We start from the raw sequence: 19,145 nt of genomic DNA, 5'->3' as shown, positions 1-19,145 counted from the left end.
GAAGGAAGGGAGGGAGGAAGGAGGGAGGAAGGAAGAAAGAGAGGAAGAAGGAGGAGACATGGAAGGGTGGAAGCAATGAAGGGGTGGGAGGGACAAAGGAAAGGAATAAGGAAATACCATCATATTCTCAAAATTTTATCTATAAACTATATTGAATCTATTAAAAACTAATTAAAAATTAAAATAAAAAACATTTAAAAAAAGTAAAAATGCCTAAAATATATTGGATAGTCTAGCATTCTTATCTGAACACCTTTTATATTGTTATATAGTGGTATTAACTTCAACTTCATTTTCATTTTTGAAAATTGAGAGTTTAAAAACATATAAAATCTTTATAGCCAGTCATACTAGGAAGTTCTATAAATCATAGTTGTAGGAAGAATCTTGAAAATGCCCTGGAGTTGTATATCTCTGATGGGAGAAAAGCAAAATACAATTCAAGGATACTGGAAGATGGATGAAATAATATTTCTATAATTATTTAAAATGAAATCCTAGGGACTATATATTAGAATTCTGTATACTTATATAAATCTCAGTGGATTCTTTAGTTACCTGGATGTGGAGGTTTTCATTCACTTACAGAGAATTTACTTGTTCTTTTTTGAGTTTAATATTATGGCAGTTTAAACCCTCTTTTGTTTGACTGTTATGGCACTGCTATTTTCAAAGAGAACATTAAGATAAACTGCAGTATGGTAAAACCAGTTAATTTGCTTTTTAAATAAATTCATGTTTAAAGATAAGTATGTATTAAAGACAGTTGCAACCAAGGACCAGAATAATCTGATTATGTAAAGTATCCATAAGAATAGCACTAAAGCATGTTAACTCATTTTCTGCCAAAATCAATCTTCAATGAGCATTAAATAGAAGGTTAGTATACTATATTCAATTGCTCAGATTTCTTTTTTATTGATTTTAGTCTTTACTTAATAATAAGGCCTTTTAAGAGAAATTATATATATGAAAATAATTATAACTATTCATCAAGACAGAATTATGAATGGGGAAAAGGAATTAAAACTCTGGAAATTAGCTGTGTGCATTTGGAACTTATCCACAGTAGCAGGTTAAAATTTCCTTCGCTGTGACACATTTCTTTGCAAGTCATTTCTATGTGTAACCAACCAAAAACATTTTGTTGGTTTTGAATTCATAGTTTTTCAAAATTGTCTAATAATTATAACTTATCTAGTAATTTGATGATTATTTATTGTACTTCTTCTAAAAGTGATTAATTTTTATTTCCTTGTATTTGTTTAAAATTTGCATCTTCTGCAGGTGCATAGGCTCAAGTATTGAAGACTGCATCGGCCTCATGGATAGGTACTTGGTGTGCTTGCTTCCCATGTACTTCCTCCAAGGCTCCATGTGTGAGCACTGGTGCATGTGTGTGCATGTCACTCTGAATGGAGAATGATGTTTTCTGTTCTGTAATTGCCTGCAGGTGTAACGGTCCCACTAGTCATGACTGCATTTACTACCCATGGACGGGCCATTCCACTTTACCACAACATGCTAGGTAACATCTACCATGTTTCCATTTTGTCACTCAAATCCTTTTCCCAATTATCATGAACGAAAAGTACTAACCAAAGGAATTAAATTTGTAATTGTTTAAGAGTTATTAAAGAATAAAAAGCACTTTTCTCCTTCACTCATTGTGATTCGAGAATTCTAACTAGTAATGTCACTGATTTTTAATTCTACACAAATTAAAGAATTATTAATATAAATTATTAATTATTTTATACAGTTTAAAGGTACTATTAGAATTTACTAGGATATTATTACTCTTAATTATGTAGATTATTGAAAAACTATTTTAAGAGGAGGGATTGGCAAGAGTTGATCTTTGCTTATCTGGTGTTTACTACTTAATTAGATTTCAAGTTCTGAATTTTTCCATTATTTTTAATTGATTGGTACATCTCTTTGTACCAGAATTACCATAGACCAAAGGCAATATAGAAACTGTTTTATACAGGTAGAAGTATTACTTGGAATTAAAAAACAAATTGTATTACCCATGTTCACACAAAAACTCATCCACAAATGTTTGTAGTTTATTCATGATCACCTCAAACTGGAAAGACCTTACATGCTGTTCATTTTCTGTATACCTATGCATTGTAACACTACTGAGCAATAAAAAGAAACAGATTGTTCACACACCCAACATGGATGGATCTGAAGTGCAGTATGCTTAACAAAAGAAGCCAGACTGCAAAGTCGACACCCTGTATGATTCCATGTGGCTTTCTGGAAAAGGCAAAACTACATGGGCAGAAAATGGATCAGTTTTCTCAGGGGCTGGAGGGAGGGGGATGAGGTTGACTGCAGAACAGGAGGGAATTTATGGGGAAAAGGGAGCTGTTCATTTTGCTTGTGGTGGTGGTTGCACAAATGTATGTGTTTGTCAAAAATTATATAACGTCATCTCGAACATAAAAATATGTAAAGGGTGAATTTTACTGTATATAAATCATGCCTCAATAAACATGACTTTTAAAATATATAGTAAAATCTTATAACATTTCCTAAAGAGGAAAATGTTACCTTTACAATCTTCTGTAGAAATAATGTTAGCTTTATTTATGAGTAAATGGAATGCATATTTTAGGAAGAAAAAAATAGTGATAAACTACAATTAGCAAAGTGAGAATTTGAGGTGAAATACTGCCGGTTAAATTTTCACCATAATTGTAAAACATAAATCATGTAAGTGTAAAGGTCAGTGGACTTCCAAAAATGAAACATTTGTGTAACCATTAGCCAGATCAAGAAGCAGAATAGTAAAAACCCAAGAAACTTCCATGTACCCCATTCCAAGATTAGCTACTCTCCTGAATTCTGACACTGTAAATTACTGTATATTTTTCACCTTATATAAACTTACTCATAAAAGCTGTACTCTATGATTCTGGCTTCTTTTGCTAAGTATCTAACAAGATTCATCCATGTCACTGACGTGAGCCATGGTGTTGTTCATTCATATGGTATTATCTCTAAATCTTTTAAAAATGACCAAAGAAATGATAAATTAAAACAAGGTAAATAGAGAAATTAAATCCTCAAATGAAAGTAAGTACAAGAATGAAACAGTGGCACTTTGACACTTGGGCATAATGAAGACTGGTTAGTGTCTGCTTAGAACAAGGTAAAAATGTTGAAAAAACAATGAAGAGATGAAGGGATAGAGTAAGGGAGGGGAAAAGAGAAAGAACGAGGTGATGAGAGAGCTAAAATCTAAAGTATACTTTTGCAAGCCAAGGTTTATCTTAGATGCCTCCGATATTCATGAAATAAGCTTTCCTCATCAAACCACTGATTGTCACTGTACTTTCATCTTAAAAAGCTTTTTTTTTCACATTTGTTTTGATGATTTCCTCGTAATAATTCCATTAGACTCACTAGGAGTAAAGTAGTGTAATGGTTAAGTGTACTATCTTTGGAATGAGATTTTTTTGAATTTACAGCTGGACTCTTCATTTTCAGATTTATTATCCTGGATAAGTTCCTTAAAGTATAAGAATCCCACTTTCTCCATATATAAAATGAGAAAAATTAATACAGTTTATAAGTTGATTGAGAAGATTTAATGTGTTAATGTGTTATTAGATAGTGCTGGACTTATAGAAATCATTCAATAAATGTTATCATATGTATATTGTTATGTTTGTGTGTGTATATAGTTATATTGATATATGTTTATATGATATTTATAGATTATCTATATCTATATATCTATATCTATATCTATATCTATATCTATATCTATATGATTTTCAAACCTCAGGAAGGGGAGAACCTGCCTTCTAGGGGGAGAGGAGAGTCTGGAAGTCATCGAGGGAGATTTGATGGATATGGATGACTCTGCCCCTTATAATGGGCTCATTAAAGGAAAGGAGGCCATTTCTCCCTCTATAGTAGTGAATCCTGATCATAAGGAGAGTCCCTACTACTGATGACAGTAGGTTAGGACAGTATACAGAAGCAGAGAAAAGTTTAACATCATAGTGATCTGTTGTGCTTTGTAATGCTCATAACTGAAGTTATAGGACTCTGTTATTATAGATTGAATGTTTTCAAACTTTAAACAAAAGTAGTATTGGAATTCTCCATCTTGTTGCCCGCTTTTGCGGGCTGTACCATGTCATGTCAGATATTACACCTAATTAAGATGAGCTTTGCTATATGTAGGTAACTATGGCCAATAATGATGTGTAGATAAGACTATCTAACCTGTTATTCCCAAGAAAATGTACCTGTAGACCATTCTATAGAAAAAGAGTAGGAATTATTGAATGTAAGCCTGAGCTCAAATACTGGCGCTAGCATGTTTCTCATCTGGAAAAAGATGTTTATTTTTTCCTTTTTTATTTATAAAAAGGGAATAAATTCTATGTGTTTCATATATACAGTTTTTTTTAAGATTTACTTATTTATTTGAAAAAGTTATACAGAGAGAGAAGGAAAGGCAGAGTGAGAGAGAGAGGTCTTCCATCCACTGGTTCACTCCCAAACTGGCCACAATGGCCAGAGCTGCGCCGATCCATAGCCAGGGGCCAGGAGCTTCTTCCGTGTCTCCCACACAGGTGCAGGGGCCCAATCCTCTACTGCTTTCCCAGGCCATAGCAGAGAGCTGGATTGGAAGTGGAGCAGCCGGGATTCAAAATGGTACCCATATGGAATGCCGGCACTGGAGGCAGCGGCTTTACTGGCTATGCCACAGTGCCGGCCCCTCATATATACAATTTTTTTTTTATTTTTAACTTTTATTTAATGAATATAAATTTCCAGTGTACAGCTTATGGATTACAATGGCTTCCCCCTCCCATTACTTCCCTCCCACCCGCAACCCTCCCCTCTCCCGCTCCCTCTCCCCTTCCATTCATTATCAAGATTCATTTTCAATTCTCTTTATATACAGATCAATTTAGTATAAAGATTTCAACAGTTTGCACCCACATAGAAACACAAAGTGAAACATACTGTTTGAGTACTAGTTATAGCATTAAATCACAATGTACAGCACATTAAGGACAGAGATCCCACATGAGGAGCAAGTGCACAGTGGCTCCTGTTGTTAACCCAACAAATTGACACTCTAGTTTATGGCGCCAGTAACCACCCTTGGCTGTCGTCATGAGTTGCCTAGGCTATGGAAGCCTTCCAAGTTTGCCGACTCTGATCATATTTAGACAAGGTCATAAAAGACAGAGTGAGGATAGTAACTAATGATCCTAAGAGTGGCATTTACCAGGTTTGAACAATTATACAGCATTAAGTGGGGAAGAGGACCATCAGTACACAGGTTGGGAGTAGAGCCATTGGTGGTAGAGTAGAGGTTATGATTACAAAGGAATGAGGCCCAAGTGCGCTAGACAGGGTCTAGAACAAAGGACAGAGTCATTATTAGAGGAGCTAAGAAAGGTGCTGACTAAGCTACAATTAAGTTTTCTGATTGAGAGGCAAATAGAACCTGAAAGAAGGGGCTTGATAATAATCTGGTGGGCTTTAGGCCTTGTAAGTTAAGAGGCCCAGACCTATCTATCTCTTCACATGGGGTATATCCTAAGGGAGGTGTGAACCTCCTAGGGGAAGGCACTCTGTTGACTTTCATTACTTGGCTGGGCTGGGAGGAGAGCTGGCCAGGTAAAGGCAAAGTGGCATCTCTAACAAGAAATTTACAGTTCTGCCTGCAATGTTGCTGACCCTACTTGACCATCCCCTCAGCTGCAGTGGTCACTTTGGAAGTTGGGCTGAGTGAAGGGCTTTTCAGCTTAGAGCCAATAAGATCTGTGGATCTGACCTGGGCATCCTTCGACTCCAGGGCAGGTCCATTTCCAGTGATCCAACTCTTGGCAGAGCTGCCAGGGCTCTTCACAAGCTGACTTCTGCTGAAGCCCAGGCTTACCACATTGAAAGCCACTGCAGTGGACTGGCCTGTTGGGTCTCCTTGAGGGCAGATCACTGTACAGGTCAGCCATTAATAGGCCTGCCACCCATTGCTTCTGATGCCTAGCTTTCTTTTCCTCCTGGTTTTTGTTAAAGCAGACCAGAGGATGCAAGTCAAGGGAGTGCCCAAGTCCCTTCTCTAATCTTTGGTGGCCTAAACTACAAGTCTATAGTCACAGGCATGTTCTGTAGTAGTTTTTCTAAGGTAGACAATGCCCATGAGGAAAATTATATTCTCACTTACAGTTTTAAAAACATAATGATATTTCCTACCCAAACATCTTTTGTTCCTTACCTCTATCCTCCATTCTTCTTTCTTTCTTATTTTTCTTTTAAATTTCACAATGACATACTTTAAATTTTCTTTATAATTGCAGGCTTAACCCTCTACTATATAAAGAATTCAACAAGTAGTAATAAGAATGGGAATTCTTTTATGTCCTCAATTTAATGTGAAGATTAAATAAGATAACACACAGGAGCCATCATACATGTTCAGTGTGGTGATTACTACCCCTTTTTGAAATACTGACATAAAAGTATCTCTTAAAATATCATGAAATTGTGCTCCATTATACTTTACATGCCACAGGATCATTAATCAAATAGGTTAGTAACTACAGGACTAACATCAAAGTTTCTCAGTTTTGAAGCAATCTGAATTGTGTATCAAATATCTAAGTGAAATGATTTTAAAGAATGGATGGCAGATAGCTAATTGTTCCTTTTTGGAAACTCCTGATTCTTTAATTAGTATCTGTTTGGAAGTTAAAAGCAATGTGACTCTATTCTTCAGTTGTTGTGATTTGCTAAAATTCATTGATTTGTCAGGTTCTGTTTGTAAGATAATTTAGAATTTACATGAAGGATTTTGCTTGGCTGCTTTAGAAAAGTGTATGGCTCATTTTGACACAGATTGGATGAGAAGTAAAAGTGTTAAGTATATCCTTTTTCACGTCTTCAATATTGCAATAAATGCTTATTGTACATTCACATTTCACTGAAAACAAAGGGCTAGTCTAGAAATATTTCAAGTCATTTCCATTTTTAAATTCCATGATAGTTTTTAAACATCTTTCTGAATTAATTGAAAAGAATTCTGCATTAAAAAGGGAAAAATCATGATTAAAAATGATTGTTTTAAATTCCATAAAAACTGTTTTAACTGGGAAATGATCCAAATGCTTAGTTTTCTTTTAGTCAGAGAAAATTACATTGAGCATGTCAATGTGGCCATATCAAAATATTTAGAGTTCCTATTCCCTACTGCCCCATTATGCTGTATTCTGTTTCCTAAACCAGCGGGGAAAAAAGATTGAAAATTTAAATGAAAACAGGTGAAATGTTTCCAATCTTGATCGACTTTCATTTTCTAAGCAGTGTTATTCTTTCCCAAGCCTGCAATTTGTGAATTGGTTTTCCACACTTCATTTACCTTACAGGCTGCCACTGGAATTTCTTCCAGGAAGACTGGATAAGATAGAACGGAATTTAAAAAAAAAAAAAAACTTTTAGTCTCCTAGAATATTCTACTTATATTGGAAATAATACCTGATATTTTAGAACCTCTCCCTACTTTTCCTATTCTTATCTGAATTAAATGCCTTAAAAATAGCAGTTACTATTGATGGTTTTCCCTCAAAAATCCTATGAAGAAATATGTTCAGCAAGTTTTTTATTAGTCTTTTTTATGATATTTATTTTAGCTTACATATACTCTTTTCATAACTCTGACATAACAAAATGTAAAATTCTGTTCTGTTTTAGATTTTTTTTGTCAAAAATATATCCAATATTTTTAAGGTCTTAGTCACTTATTCCAGAAGGGCCTCAATTTGTTAATTTCAATAGGCAAAGGATCTATTGGCAAAGCACTTATTTGAGGCTGGCGCCATGGCTCACTTGGCTAATCCTCCGTCTGTGGCACCCAGGTTCTAGTCCCAGTTGGGGCGCTGAGTACTAGTTCTGGTTTCCCCTCTTCCTGTCCAGCTCCCTGCTGTGGCCCGGGAGGGCAGTGGAGGATGGCCCAGGTGCTTGGGACCCTGCACCTGCATGGGAGACTAGGAGGAAGCACCCGGCTCCTGGCTTTGGATTGGCACAGCGCCGGCCGTAGTGGCCATTAGGGGAATGAAAGAACGGAAGGAAGACCTTTCTCTCTGTCTCTCTCTCACTGTCTATAACTCTTTCTCTCTGTCTCTCTTTCTCTCTCACTGTCTAACTCTGCCTGTCCAAAAAAAAAAAAAAAAAAAAAAAGCACTTATTTATGTTAGTTATAAATAAATCAGTAAACTAACAATTCTTTTTGAATTTGTGTGAGAGATTTTTATAACCTCAAAATATCTGTACACTTTATGTAATGATTTGTTCCAATTCAATTATTCAAGGTGCTTCACAATATAAAATAAAGTAGTTGATCTCACTTTAATTCACTCTCATATGGGCTGTTTGAAACATTTCCTATTCTTGTCACATTGCAATGCCTGTGTCTTACTTTTACTTTATGGTGTGCTGGTTATTACCTGAGAGGTCACATAGCAGTTTATCCTTTAGCAGTGTGACCCATGTGTGATATATGAGAAAGACGATATCTTGGCACCACTTTCACAAATGGCCCAGTTTTTTCCTGTGTTTGTTTTGCCCCTGAGGAACTTAGTTCATAAGTTATGTCCCACTCAAATGGACAGAACTGCCCATGGATAGTTACCTTAGATGAGTGGCAGCTGCATTATGATCCATAAGTCCAATAAATAAAAGTACACGGCCCTTTTATTATAAGTCTCTCCGCAGTCCACTGCATCCTGTATATTAAGTTTACTTTTGAAGAGAGTGCAACGAGATGAAAAAGAATGGGTGAATTTCTTCTTTTCCTGCATGATTTTTGTCCCACACTTCCGAGCATCCAGAAAATACCAAAGCTATCAGAGGATAATGAGGGAAGTACAGAGCATCCTCCCTTGGTTGTTAATCACTGATCACAGAGTTCAGGTGGAGCTTTAAAGAAAAGGATCTAGTATTACAAGGTTGCAATAGTGGCTTTTACCTTGATACCCATATGCTGGTACATTATTAGCCAAACTTTAAGAGTTCTAGAGATATTAATATTGTAGCAAATTAAAAATCCACACTTATGAGCGGAAGTCAAAGAAGGTTGTTAAAAATGGTCATTTATGGGGCCTGCATTTGTGGTGCCTGTGACACCAGAATCTCATATGAGTGCCAGTTCAAGTCCTGGCTGTTCCACTTCCCATTTAACTCCCCATTAAGGTGCCTGGTGAAGCAGCAGAAGATGGCCTAAGTGCAGCTACATGGGAGACTTGTATGAAGTCCTGACTCCAGGCTTCGTCCTGGCCCAGCACTAGCCATTGTGGCCATTTGGGGAGTGAATCAGCAGATGGAAGATCTCTCTCTGTCTCTCTCTGTCTCTGTAACTCTTTCAAATAAATCATTTAAAAAAAAAAAAGTTAATTTAAGACTGGCGCCGTGGCTTAACAGGCTAATCCTCTGCCTAGCAGCACCGGCACACCAGGTTCTAGTCCCGGTTGGGGCGCTGGATTCTGTCCCGGTTGCCCCTCTTCCAGGCCAGCTCTCTGCTGTGTCCCGGGAGTGCAGTGGAGGATGGCCCAAGACCTTGGGCTCTGCACCCGCATGGGAGACCAGGAGAAGCACCTGGCTCCTGGCTTCGGATCAGCGAGATGTGCTGGCCGCAGCAGCCATTGGAGGGTGAACCAATGGCAAAAAGGAAGACCTTTCTCTCTGTCTCTCTCTCTCTCACTATCCACTCTGCCTGTAAAAAAAAAAAAAAAAAGTTAATTTATTTTAATCTATTTGAAAGTCAGAAAGAAGTGGTGAAGTTGGGAGAAGAGAGAGAGAGGGAGAGAGAGAGAGAAAGAGAGAGAATATCTTTCAACCACAGATTCATTCCCCCAATGCTGGAAACAACCAGAGCTGGGCCAGGTTGAAACCAGGAACCTGGAATTCCATCAGGATCTTCCATATTTGTTTTAAGGGCCCAAGTATTTGAACATCTTCCTCTGCCTCCCAGGATGCATTAACAGGAAGTGAGGTTGGAAGTAGAAGTGCCAGACTTTTTAAGAGCATTGACTTTAGGTCTACAACAAGGTCTAAAGACAGCATTTTTAAATGGGAAAGATGTTGATTAGATAGGAGTACTTTGAATGTTTTGTGGAAAGTGGGATTAAAAGGTAAATTTATTTAGGTGTAAAATAAAATTTGAAATTCATGCATAGTTTTATTTATAACATGCATTTTCAATGAACATTTTGAAGATAATTTATATTCATGGATTTCAGATTTTGCATGAAAATATATTTTTTACTCCATTTCCATGAACTTTTAAAAATTTGCTCATAACTAGTTAAGGATCAAAGCAAAAATTCTGAATGTATAGAGTGAACCATTAGGAATACATATATTGGCCTGCGCCGTGGCTTAACAGGCTAATCCTCTACCTTGCAGCGCTGGCACACCGGGTTCTAGTCCCGGTTGGGGTGCTGGATTCTGTCCCGCTTGCCCCTCTTCCAGGCCAGCTCTCTGCTATGGCCTGGGAAGGCAGTGGAGAATGGCCCAAGTGCTTCGTTTCTGCACCCACATGGGAGACCAGGAGAAGTACCTGGCTCCTGGCTTTGGATCAGCAAGATGCGCCGGCTGCAGCGGCCATTGGAGGGTGAACCAACGGCAAAAAGGAAGACCTTTCTCTCTGTCTCTCTCTCTCACTATTCACTCTGCCTGTCAAAAAAAAAAAAAAAGGAATACATATCTTCCACTCTTTCCTATAAAATACAGGAATTATCATGTTTTATATTAATTTATAATTTAGAAAGATGTCAGGACTGTCTTTTGCATGTTATCTCAAAAATGTCTTAAGTTTTACTGAAATAATTAATTATTGGCAATCTTATGTCTGCCACTAAAAATAAAAATAAAATAGTGAAAAATATTCTTGAAACCTTGACACATTTCTTTAAGCAAATCTATAGTTTTAAAGGTATATTGCATGTGCTATTTGACTTCTGGCATTCTTTCCTTATAAAGTACACTCTAGAAATACCAGTCCTATTTCATAACACTTCACCTAAGATCTCTCTGCATTACCACCAAGTGAAAACAGAACCTGCTTGCAAACATTTCTGTACATGGTACATAAGGAGATGCGCTGACAGAATGTAAAGGTAGTGGAAAAGTAGCAGTTATGTGCTAAGCAAGTTATATACATATGCAAAGACAAATGGCATCTAACAAATTTAACCTAGTGCTAACAACTCATGTGAAGGTAATTAGTAAACTATTTAAAGGCAGCATCTCCTCATAAGTCAGTGCCCACATACTGTTAATTGAATGACTTCAAATTAATATGTTGTAAATGATACGGTTACCACATCTAGCATTTATTTTTCATCTTACAACTACTTTTTATGCTCAATTCATAGAAGCATGCTTATTTAGTGTATGAAATGATTTCAGTTCCTTATAGAAAAAAATAAGTATGTAACATTGAATTACTAAACTAAACATCACCAGTATGAAAATAGTGGATTAGAATTTAGGGCATCATAGTTTGGCCTTCAAACCTATTTTAGGATTCAAAATATCATAGACCCGGATTAGTTATTTGTGAACTAAAATGGGAGTGATTTTAAAATATCTTTGAGGCCGGCGCCGTGGCTCAACAGGCTAATCCTCCGCCTTGCGGCGCCGGCACACCAGGTTCTAAACCCGGTCGGGGCACCGATCCTGTCCCGGTTGCCCCTCTTCCAGGCCAGCTCTCTGCTGTGGCCAGGGAGTGCAGTGGAGGATGGCCCAAGTGTTTGGGCCCTGCACCCCACGGGAGACCAGGATAAGCACCTGGCTCCTGCCATCAGAACAGCGTGGTACGCCGGCCGCAGCGCGCCTACCGCGGCGGCCATTGGAGGGTGAACCAACGGCAAAGGAAGACCTTTCTCTCTGTCTCTCTCTCACTGTCCACTCTGCCTGTCAAAAATAAAAAAATAAATAAATAAATAAAAATATCTTTGAGTACTTAAAGTGAGAGAACCACTTTAAGTACTATTTATTTTCTATTCTTGTAGAATGAATTATCACAAATGGCAGAACTTCATAATCAAACATATAAGTCTGTTGGTAAAAGTACAGGCAGGCTGGTAGGTGTCCTAGTTACTCTGCTAGTGATCCAGCTTCCTGCTATTGTGCGCTCTGGGAAGCAAGCAGGTAACTGCTCAAATAGTGGGATTCCTGCCACCCACGTGGGAGACTTAGATGGAGTTCAGGTTCCTGGCTTCAGTCTGACCCAGCTCTGACTGTTACAGGCATTTGGGGAATGTACCAATAGATGGAAGACCTCACACTCTGCCTGTTTGTATCTGTCTGTCTGTCTGTTTCTTTTATTTTCTTTCAAATAAAATGGGGAAAAAACATAAAAAATAAAAGTACAGGCAAAGTTTAACTAAGGGTCTATTCTTAAAATCTCACCAACTAAAACCAAGATGCTGTCTGGACTGCATTCTCTAGACTTCCAAATTCATTCAAATTATTAGCAGAATTAAGTTTCTTAAAGTAGTGGAAATGAAGTCATCATTTCATTGCTGATTTTTGGCTAATACTATGCTCAGCTTCTTTGGACCCTGGGTTCAAATTTTATCACAAACTCCCCTCAGTTAAGTCAGCAATAACACTTCAAATCCTTCTCATTCTTTGCATCTCTTTTTTTTTTCCCTCTCTGACCTTTAGATGCAGATTGAAGATTCTGCCCTTTGTCTTTTTTCAAAAAAAATTATTTATTCAAAAGTCAGTTACACAGAGAGGGACAGACAGAGAGAAAGAGAAATCATCCATCTGGTAGTTCACTCCCTAGATGGCCACAACAGCCAGTGCTGAAACTGGGGACCAGGTGCTTCTTCCAGGTCTTCCACATGGGTGGCAAGAACCCAAGTACTTGGGCCACGTTTGGCTGCTTTTCCCCAGCCATTAGCATAGAACTGGATCTGCAGTGAAGCAACCAGGACGCAAAGCAGCTCTCGTTTGGGATACTGGCTTAGCACTTGGCAGCTTTACTCTGTATGCCATGACACTGGTCCTAGTCATGTTCTTAAAATCAAGTGATTTAGAATCTTAATTACACCCAGAATGTAGTTTTTATGTTTATACCTAGCTTTATGTTTGATTAGGGTAATGTTCCATTAAGTAGGAGAAAATGTATACACACACACACACACACACATATATATATATATATATATATAATATATCAATGGCTATAATTCTGGGAGCATCAATTTCTGCCTACCACATCTATCTATCATGTTGACTTAAACATAACATTTCCAATAATGCCTTATTACAATTTTTCTTGCAAGGCTTTTGCAAATATCATTTTCTGGATCTCATGCAACTTTACAATATAAGGCCACCTTTATATCTGAAAGATAAGTTGGTCTTACTATCATCATGTAATTTAATCCTTTCTTGCCCTACAAAAGAACTTGAAATAAGCAGTAAGGTATTGTCTCTAGTCTAAAACCATAAACTTTCTGTACATCTATATACTGATAGGTGAAGTTTCAATGTCCATATTATCTCTAGGTACTCAATACTGAATTAGTAGGAAGTACCTCATAGACAAAATGATAATGGAAGTGTCCCCAAGTTTACTCCAAATTCATGGTCTTTCTTCTTAAGTCTTCAGACTGTTGTCTTCTCAAAGACTGCTCTACATTTGCACTGTCCGATATGGTAACACTGCCATGTTTAGTCATTGAGCATTGTCAGTGCAGCTACAATGAATTGAGATACTCTGTAATTATAAAAAGTACACTCTATTTTGAGGACATAGTATACAAATTGAATGTAAAATGTCTCATTACTAACTCATTACATTGACTACATGTTGAAATGTTAATAATTTGGGACACATTGGGTAAATAAAATTTTATTATAATTCCTCTTTCAAAATATGTCTACTAGAATATTTTAAATTATTTATTAATCTTACATTATATGCCTGTGGGAGGGAACTACTCTAGCCTGGTCATCACGAAACTGAATTAATACTCAGTTTTAGAGAGAGTTCTACATACAGCACTAAGAGTGGAAGGGATGCTTTTGAATATTTATGGAAGGATGTTTAGTTCATCAGCCTCAATAAGTTACACATGGGATGAATCATATTGTTTGTACTTGTATATACATATGCAAACAGATCTTGCAAACTTCTTAAAGAAAAAAAGATTAAATATGATCATTTGGATCTGCTTATAGAATTCCAAGTATTGTCCATTTTCAAAATAGAAAATTACTCAAAAACTTGGAATCACATTGCACAGACATTCTGAAAATTATGTTGCTTATAGTCAATATTTCTATTAAGATATTATTTCAATTATTTAATATCAGAAATGAGTAAAGTTGAGCAGAAATATTATTTAAACATAGGCCAAAGTGTGTGTGCATATATAGCTATATATTCAGAAAACAGTTAAAATTATCCTACTGCATAATCATACATTGTATTAGGCCCTAAACAAGTATCCATTTCTTTTTTCATATTTCCTGTTTAACTAAAGGAATCTAATTAACTAGGACCCCCTTCTGTGACATGGTTGCATAAAATGATGTGTAGATATTAACTCAGATTGCTCTCTTCATGCTTTTTTCTTATTACCTCAGCACATTCCCTAACTAATCATTCTTTCATAAACATAGTTATTTTTTCTATATTTTATTTGTAGGCAGAAGCTAATTAACAGAAGAACACTTTGATTTACCAATGAAATTCCCTCACAGTGAATTTCATTCTTTGCTACCATCCTTCCTCAAACCCAAAGTGGTATAATTTCCTCATAATTTCATGGTAACTTAGTACTAAAGAATGAATGATAAGGAAGGGGAAACTCACCTCTCATAAACTGAATGCTTGTAGCCATTGTAATTTTATGACATTCTGTTCTTTTGCTCAAAGTAAAGTATTCCATATGCTTGAGTAGTTTATGGCATAATTATCGTTACTTTCAGAGGAGTAAAAATAAAACAACAACGAAAACCTTGTACCATAAAAAGTTTACTTGTTCAAGAGAAAAATAAATCATGAAACCTATTTCCAAAGCTATTTCATTACTGTGCCTCTGGATCCCATATCTTAGGGGTTAAAATCTTAAGTTCAAATACCAGAGTGGATAGCTATATTGTTCTACCCACCAGCAAAGCAAGAGCCGATGGGAAAATGGGAAAACCCAACCACTAGTTTTTATTTCTTTGTCAGTGTTTATTTTTTTTCAAAAGCTTATCATATCTAGCTGTGAATTGGTTTACCTAACTCAAAAATCCAAATATATATCTGTCAGATGTACTACAACATCAAATTTAATTTTCACAAAGATATACAAATAGTTATCTCTATTACCATCATACAAATGGGAGAACACTCAGTGTATTAGTAAGTGGCAGAACAAAGATTTGAACTTAAATGTTTGTGATCACAATTCTTCCTTTCTATTTTCCAAGAATAAGAAGAGGTAAGATCTATTTTTATGTCAGTGATGACCAAATGAAGGATTTGAGTATAGAAACTATTAATAATTATTCCTAGGTTCTGGCTTGTAAGATTGGATGGATGGGGGCAACCTTAACTGGACATTCCTAACTTGATCATCCTACGTTTACGATTGGATGTGCTGAACTTCTTTTGAATTTGAAATATCCATGTGGTGCTAACTGGAAAATTCCATTTGTAGATGTAGCAGTCTCTCCGCAAACAGACATGAGGTAGAAATAAATGGGAAATATGGAAATATAAAGAGCCAGGTATTGAAACCTTCTGAGAAATTTTAGATGTGAAGAAAAAGAGAAAGAAGAAATAAAGTAAACAGAAAGGTATTTTGATGATGAGTGAAATTTGAGTCTGTTTTAGAAGATCTTCATGATGTGAAAAGTTAGAGATACAGGAAAGCGAAGATATCATCAATCATAGCAGTTTCCTGATACAATAAGAATTAGAAGCAAAATATATTGAAAAATAGTAGGCTAAGGAAAGAAGAGAACCTCTCTTCATCATTTTATCAGGAGGGAATATGTAGCACATAGAGAAAGATGCAGATGTACAGTACTGGTAGGCAAAGTTTGAGGGGATTTCTGTTTAATGTTCTGTATTTTTTCTGAAGCTGTAGATTAGGTCATCTTGACAAAAGGGAGAGAGGTGTTTTAGGATATCTGCTTGTGTGAAGGGAGAGATGGTTTGGCAGTTGAAATGAAATGTAAAATGTGCTGATCTCTGTATTTAGAGTATTCTGACATTAATTCACAAATTATCAGTTATTTGCAATGTGTTGCCTTACATGTATCCAACTTGAAGGTCACCTGTTTTGTTTTTGCAAGGAAAACAGCAGGTTGTGGTTCGCTATATGTGCCTCTGAACTCATTAAATTAGAAGACTGTTAAATATATAATCAGAATCTAATAACATCCTGAATGCATTTTGAGGCAATTAACAAATTTTAATACCTGTAGTGTTAATTACAAAATGATGATATATAACAATTACTCCAAATTACACCATTTCTGCAAATATCAGCAATTGTGCATGTACAGAGCATGCATTAGTAAATCAGTAAATAGGGAAATATGTTCACATTTCAGTTTTTTCAAATTCTCTCAAGTAAGCAAGTATGATAAAGCTCCTTACAAATAAAATTTCTTTGACTTGTTATTGTACTGATGCAAGTAAATCTATCTTCAAGCAGTGGTTCTTGTCTGAGCAGTTTGTCTGATACACTTTTCTTTTAAATCGAAAGCATCCTCTTATGGTTAAAGTTCACCAGCCCCATTTTACATATTTCTTTTTCTTTTGTTCTCCCTGATGTTCTTATAAGGTTAGTTATTTTCTTTAACCTATTTTAAAATGAAGATTAAAATTATAAGAGCAATATATGTTCAGTGTATTAAATGCAGATATGTGGGCATATCTGCATGATAGTATATTTATCCATATACTAATACATTCATCTAACAGTATAGGTTTTGTTTGTTTACAAATATGGGAGCATACTCTATGTGATATTTGGCAGCTTATAATAGGGACCTGTGGTCCATCATGCATAACCTTCCAAATCAATAGACATAAATTTTTTTCATTGTTGTGTCTTCTCTTGTAACATTTAAAAATTATAGGACTAACAGTCATAAAATATTATATGTGTACACTGTTTTATAAAAATTTGTCCAGTTAGCAATTAACTAAACACATTAACAACACTGTTTTTAATTCAAATTTTCTACTTGATATTTAAAATTCAAATAGGAAACACATTAAGATTATAGAAGTTACAGCACTTGAGTTAGAAAACATTTGTGTTACAGTCTCATTTTAAAATATATAATTTAACATATTTTATACCTATCTAAAATTAGATCCATCAAAGTATGGCTATACATTTTTCACCAAAAATTGGTACATGTGTTTGAGTATGTGTTTGAGAAATGTCTTCTAATGCTTTTATGGTTTCATTTATGATGCCATTAATCATGGTTTAGAGAAAATGTGATGGATAACTATGTTTAACTTTCAAAGTTTGTTGATTTATTAATTGCTTTTAAATAATTCTGAATGGTCAGCTATGCATATACAGCTCTTTAATATTTCAGCAGTTCATGGGACAGCTTTGATCTTATACAACTTTGAAACAATAAGTAAAGCTTATAGAATAAGTTACTAATAGCAATACCTAATATATATTTTTAAAGCCTAAGACTAAATTGGTTGGGAGGACTTCTTTTTTTTTTCTTTCTCTTTCTCTTTCTCTTTCTCTTTCTCTTTCTCTTTCTCTTTCTCTTTCTCTTTCTCTTTCTCTTCTCTTTCTCTTTCTCTTTCTTTCTCTTTCTCTCTCTCTCTCTTTCTATTCTCTTTCTCTTTCTCTCATTACCTTCCTATCTCTCGCTCTTTCTGTGTATCTTTGAAATTACTGACTATCATTACTGATAATAAAAGATAACTATAATGAACTTTGCAAGATGTGCCCATTGTATACTATCTTTAATTTGTTTCTTTGATTTTGGTTTTTATTTTGTTTTTTGGCTATTTTCAAATGTACCCACGAAAAAATGATAGTGTTCTTCAGCAGTAACTCAGTGGCAGAGAGTGAAGTTAGGGCCTGGTAACTGCTCTCTCTTGGTCTCTTATTTTTGCCTTAAGAAAAACTGAAATTTTGCGTAAACTCATCTGGCACGATAATAAGTAAAAATAAGCATTTGCTGAGATAATATTCCAGATGGAAAAATAAAGATGTGTAATCTAGAAAATTAAAAGACTGAGAAAAGCAAAGTTTATAAGGACATTTAAAGGAAAATGCTTTGCTTATTCCATATTACTTTTGGATTATTTTTGTGATGACCACTTACTAAAAAAAGAGATTTTAAAATAGCCTCTCCTGGATGCTCATAAATAATATACAGCATCCCACAGAGCTGAATGTTAATACTATACATAATTTCAATGATAGAAAAATAACAAAGAACAGATTGAAAAATTAATATTCTAGCTAGGGAAAGAATGTTTCATGTAGATGTGGGTTTTTTTCCTTAGTAGTCATGATTTCTTTTGCATGTAAATTAAAATGGTTTCAGGCAAAGTATAAAATTGTCTCAGTATTATATTATTGCAATGTTGTTTGAATTGGCTTAGGTTCGATTTTTTTTTTCTATTACATTATCTGGAGGCTGTGAATTCGTATGCAGAGCATCTGCAGAATCATAACATTTTCTAGGCAAGTGCTTTTAAAAAAAATGGGTTTACCCCTAATTAGAAATGTGTTTTAATTAGGGGTTGGGTGTTTATATAAGTTAAAAAGGGGGTTATATTACTAACCATTGTTTTCAGATAATTTTAAATGTGTTTTTTTGCAAATTTGGTCAAAATAAAACTCCAATTACACTATAAAAATAGGCCATGCTATGTTAAAAACATTATTTAGAGTGCAATGACCAAAAATCTTTCTGAAGGAGGACTTGTCTTTCCTCCAAGTCCTCAGTAAAATGTTTTAAAATGGAGTAGACTGAAATAGCCTGACCCTCTCATTCTTTCCCTTGAGTTACTTCCAATCTATGTGGACCCAGAAATTTTAAAAATGAGGTACTTGTATTTTGCCAAGATAAATGCAAATTAAGAGCTCTGTTTT

General features: G+C 35.5%; 1 protein-coding gene across 1 annotated transcript in view; it reads left to right on the top strand.

Moving 5' to 3' along the window:
• ERBB4 (erb-b2 receptor tyrosine kinase 4) overlaps window positions 1-19,145 on the top strand; it is an 812,545-nt gene that overhangs the window by 530,476 nt on the left and 262,924 nt on the right. Inside the window, exon 16 of the mRNA XM_062197030.1 lies at window positions 1,288-1,332. Coding sequence (XP_062053014.1) covers window positions 1,288-1,332 — 45 coding nt within the window. The remainder of the gene's footprint in view (window positions 1-1,287; window positions 1,333-19,145) is intronic.

This window comes from Lepus europaeus, chromosome 1 (assembly GCF_033115175.1).
Source record: "Lepus europaeus isolate LE1 chromosome 1, mLepTim1.pri, whole genome shotgun sequence".
Classification (NCBI taxonomy): Eukaryota; Metazoa; Chordata; class Mammalia; order Lagomorpha; family Leporidae; genus Lepus; species Lepus europaeus.
Note: the sequence above shows the minus strand (reverse complement) of the source record. Positions and strands in the feature narration are given on the sequence as shown.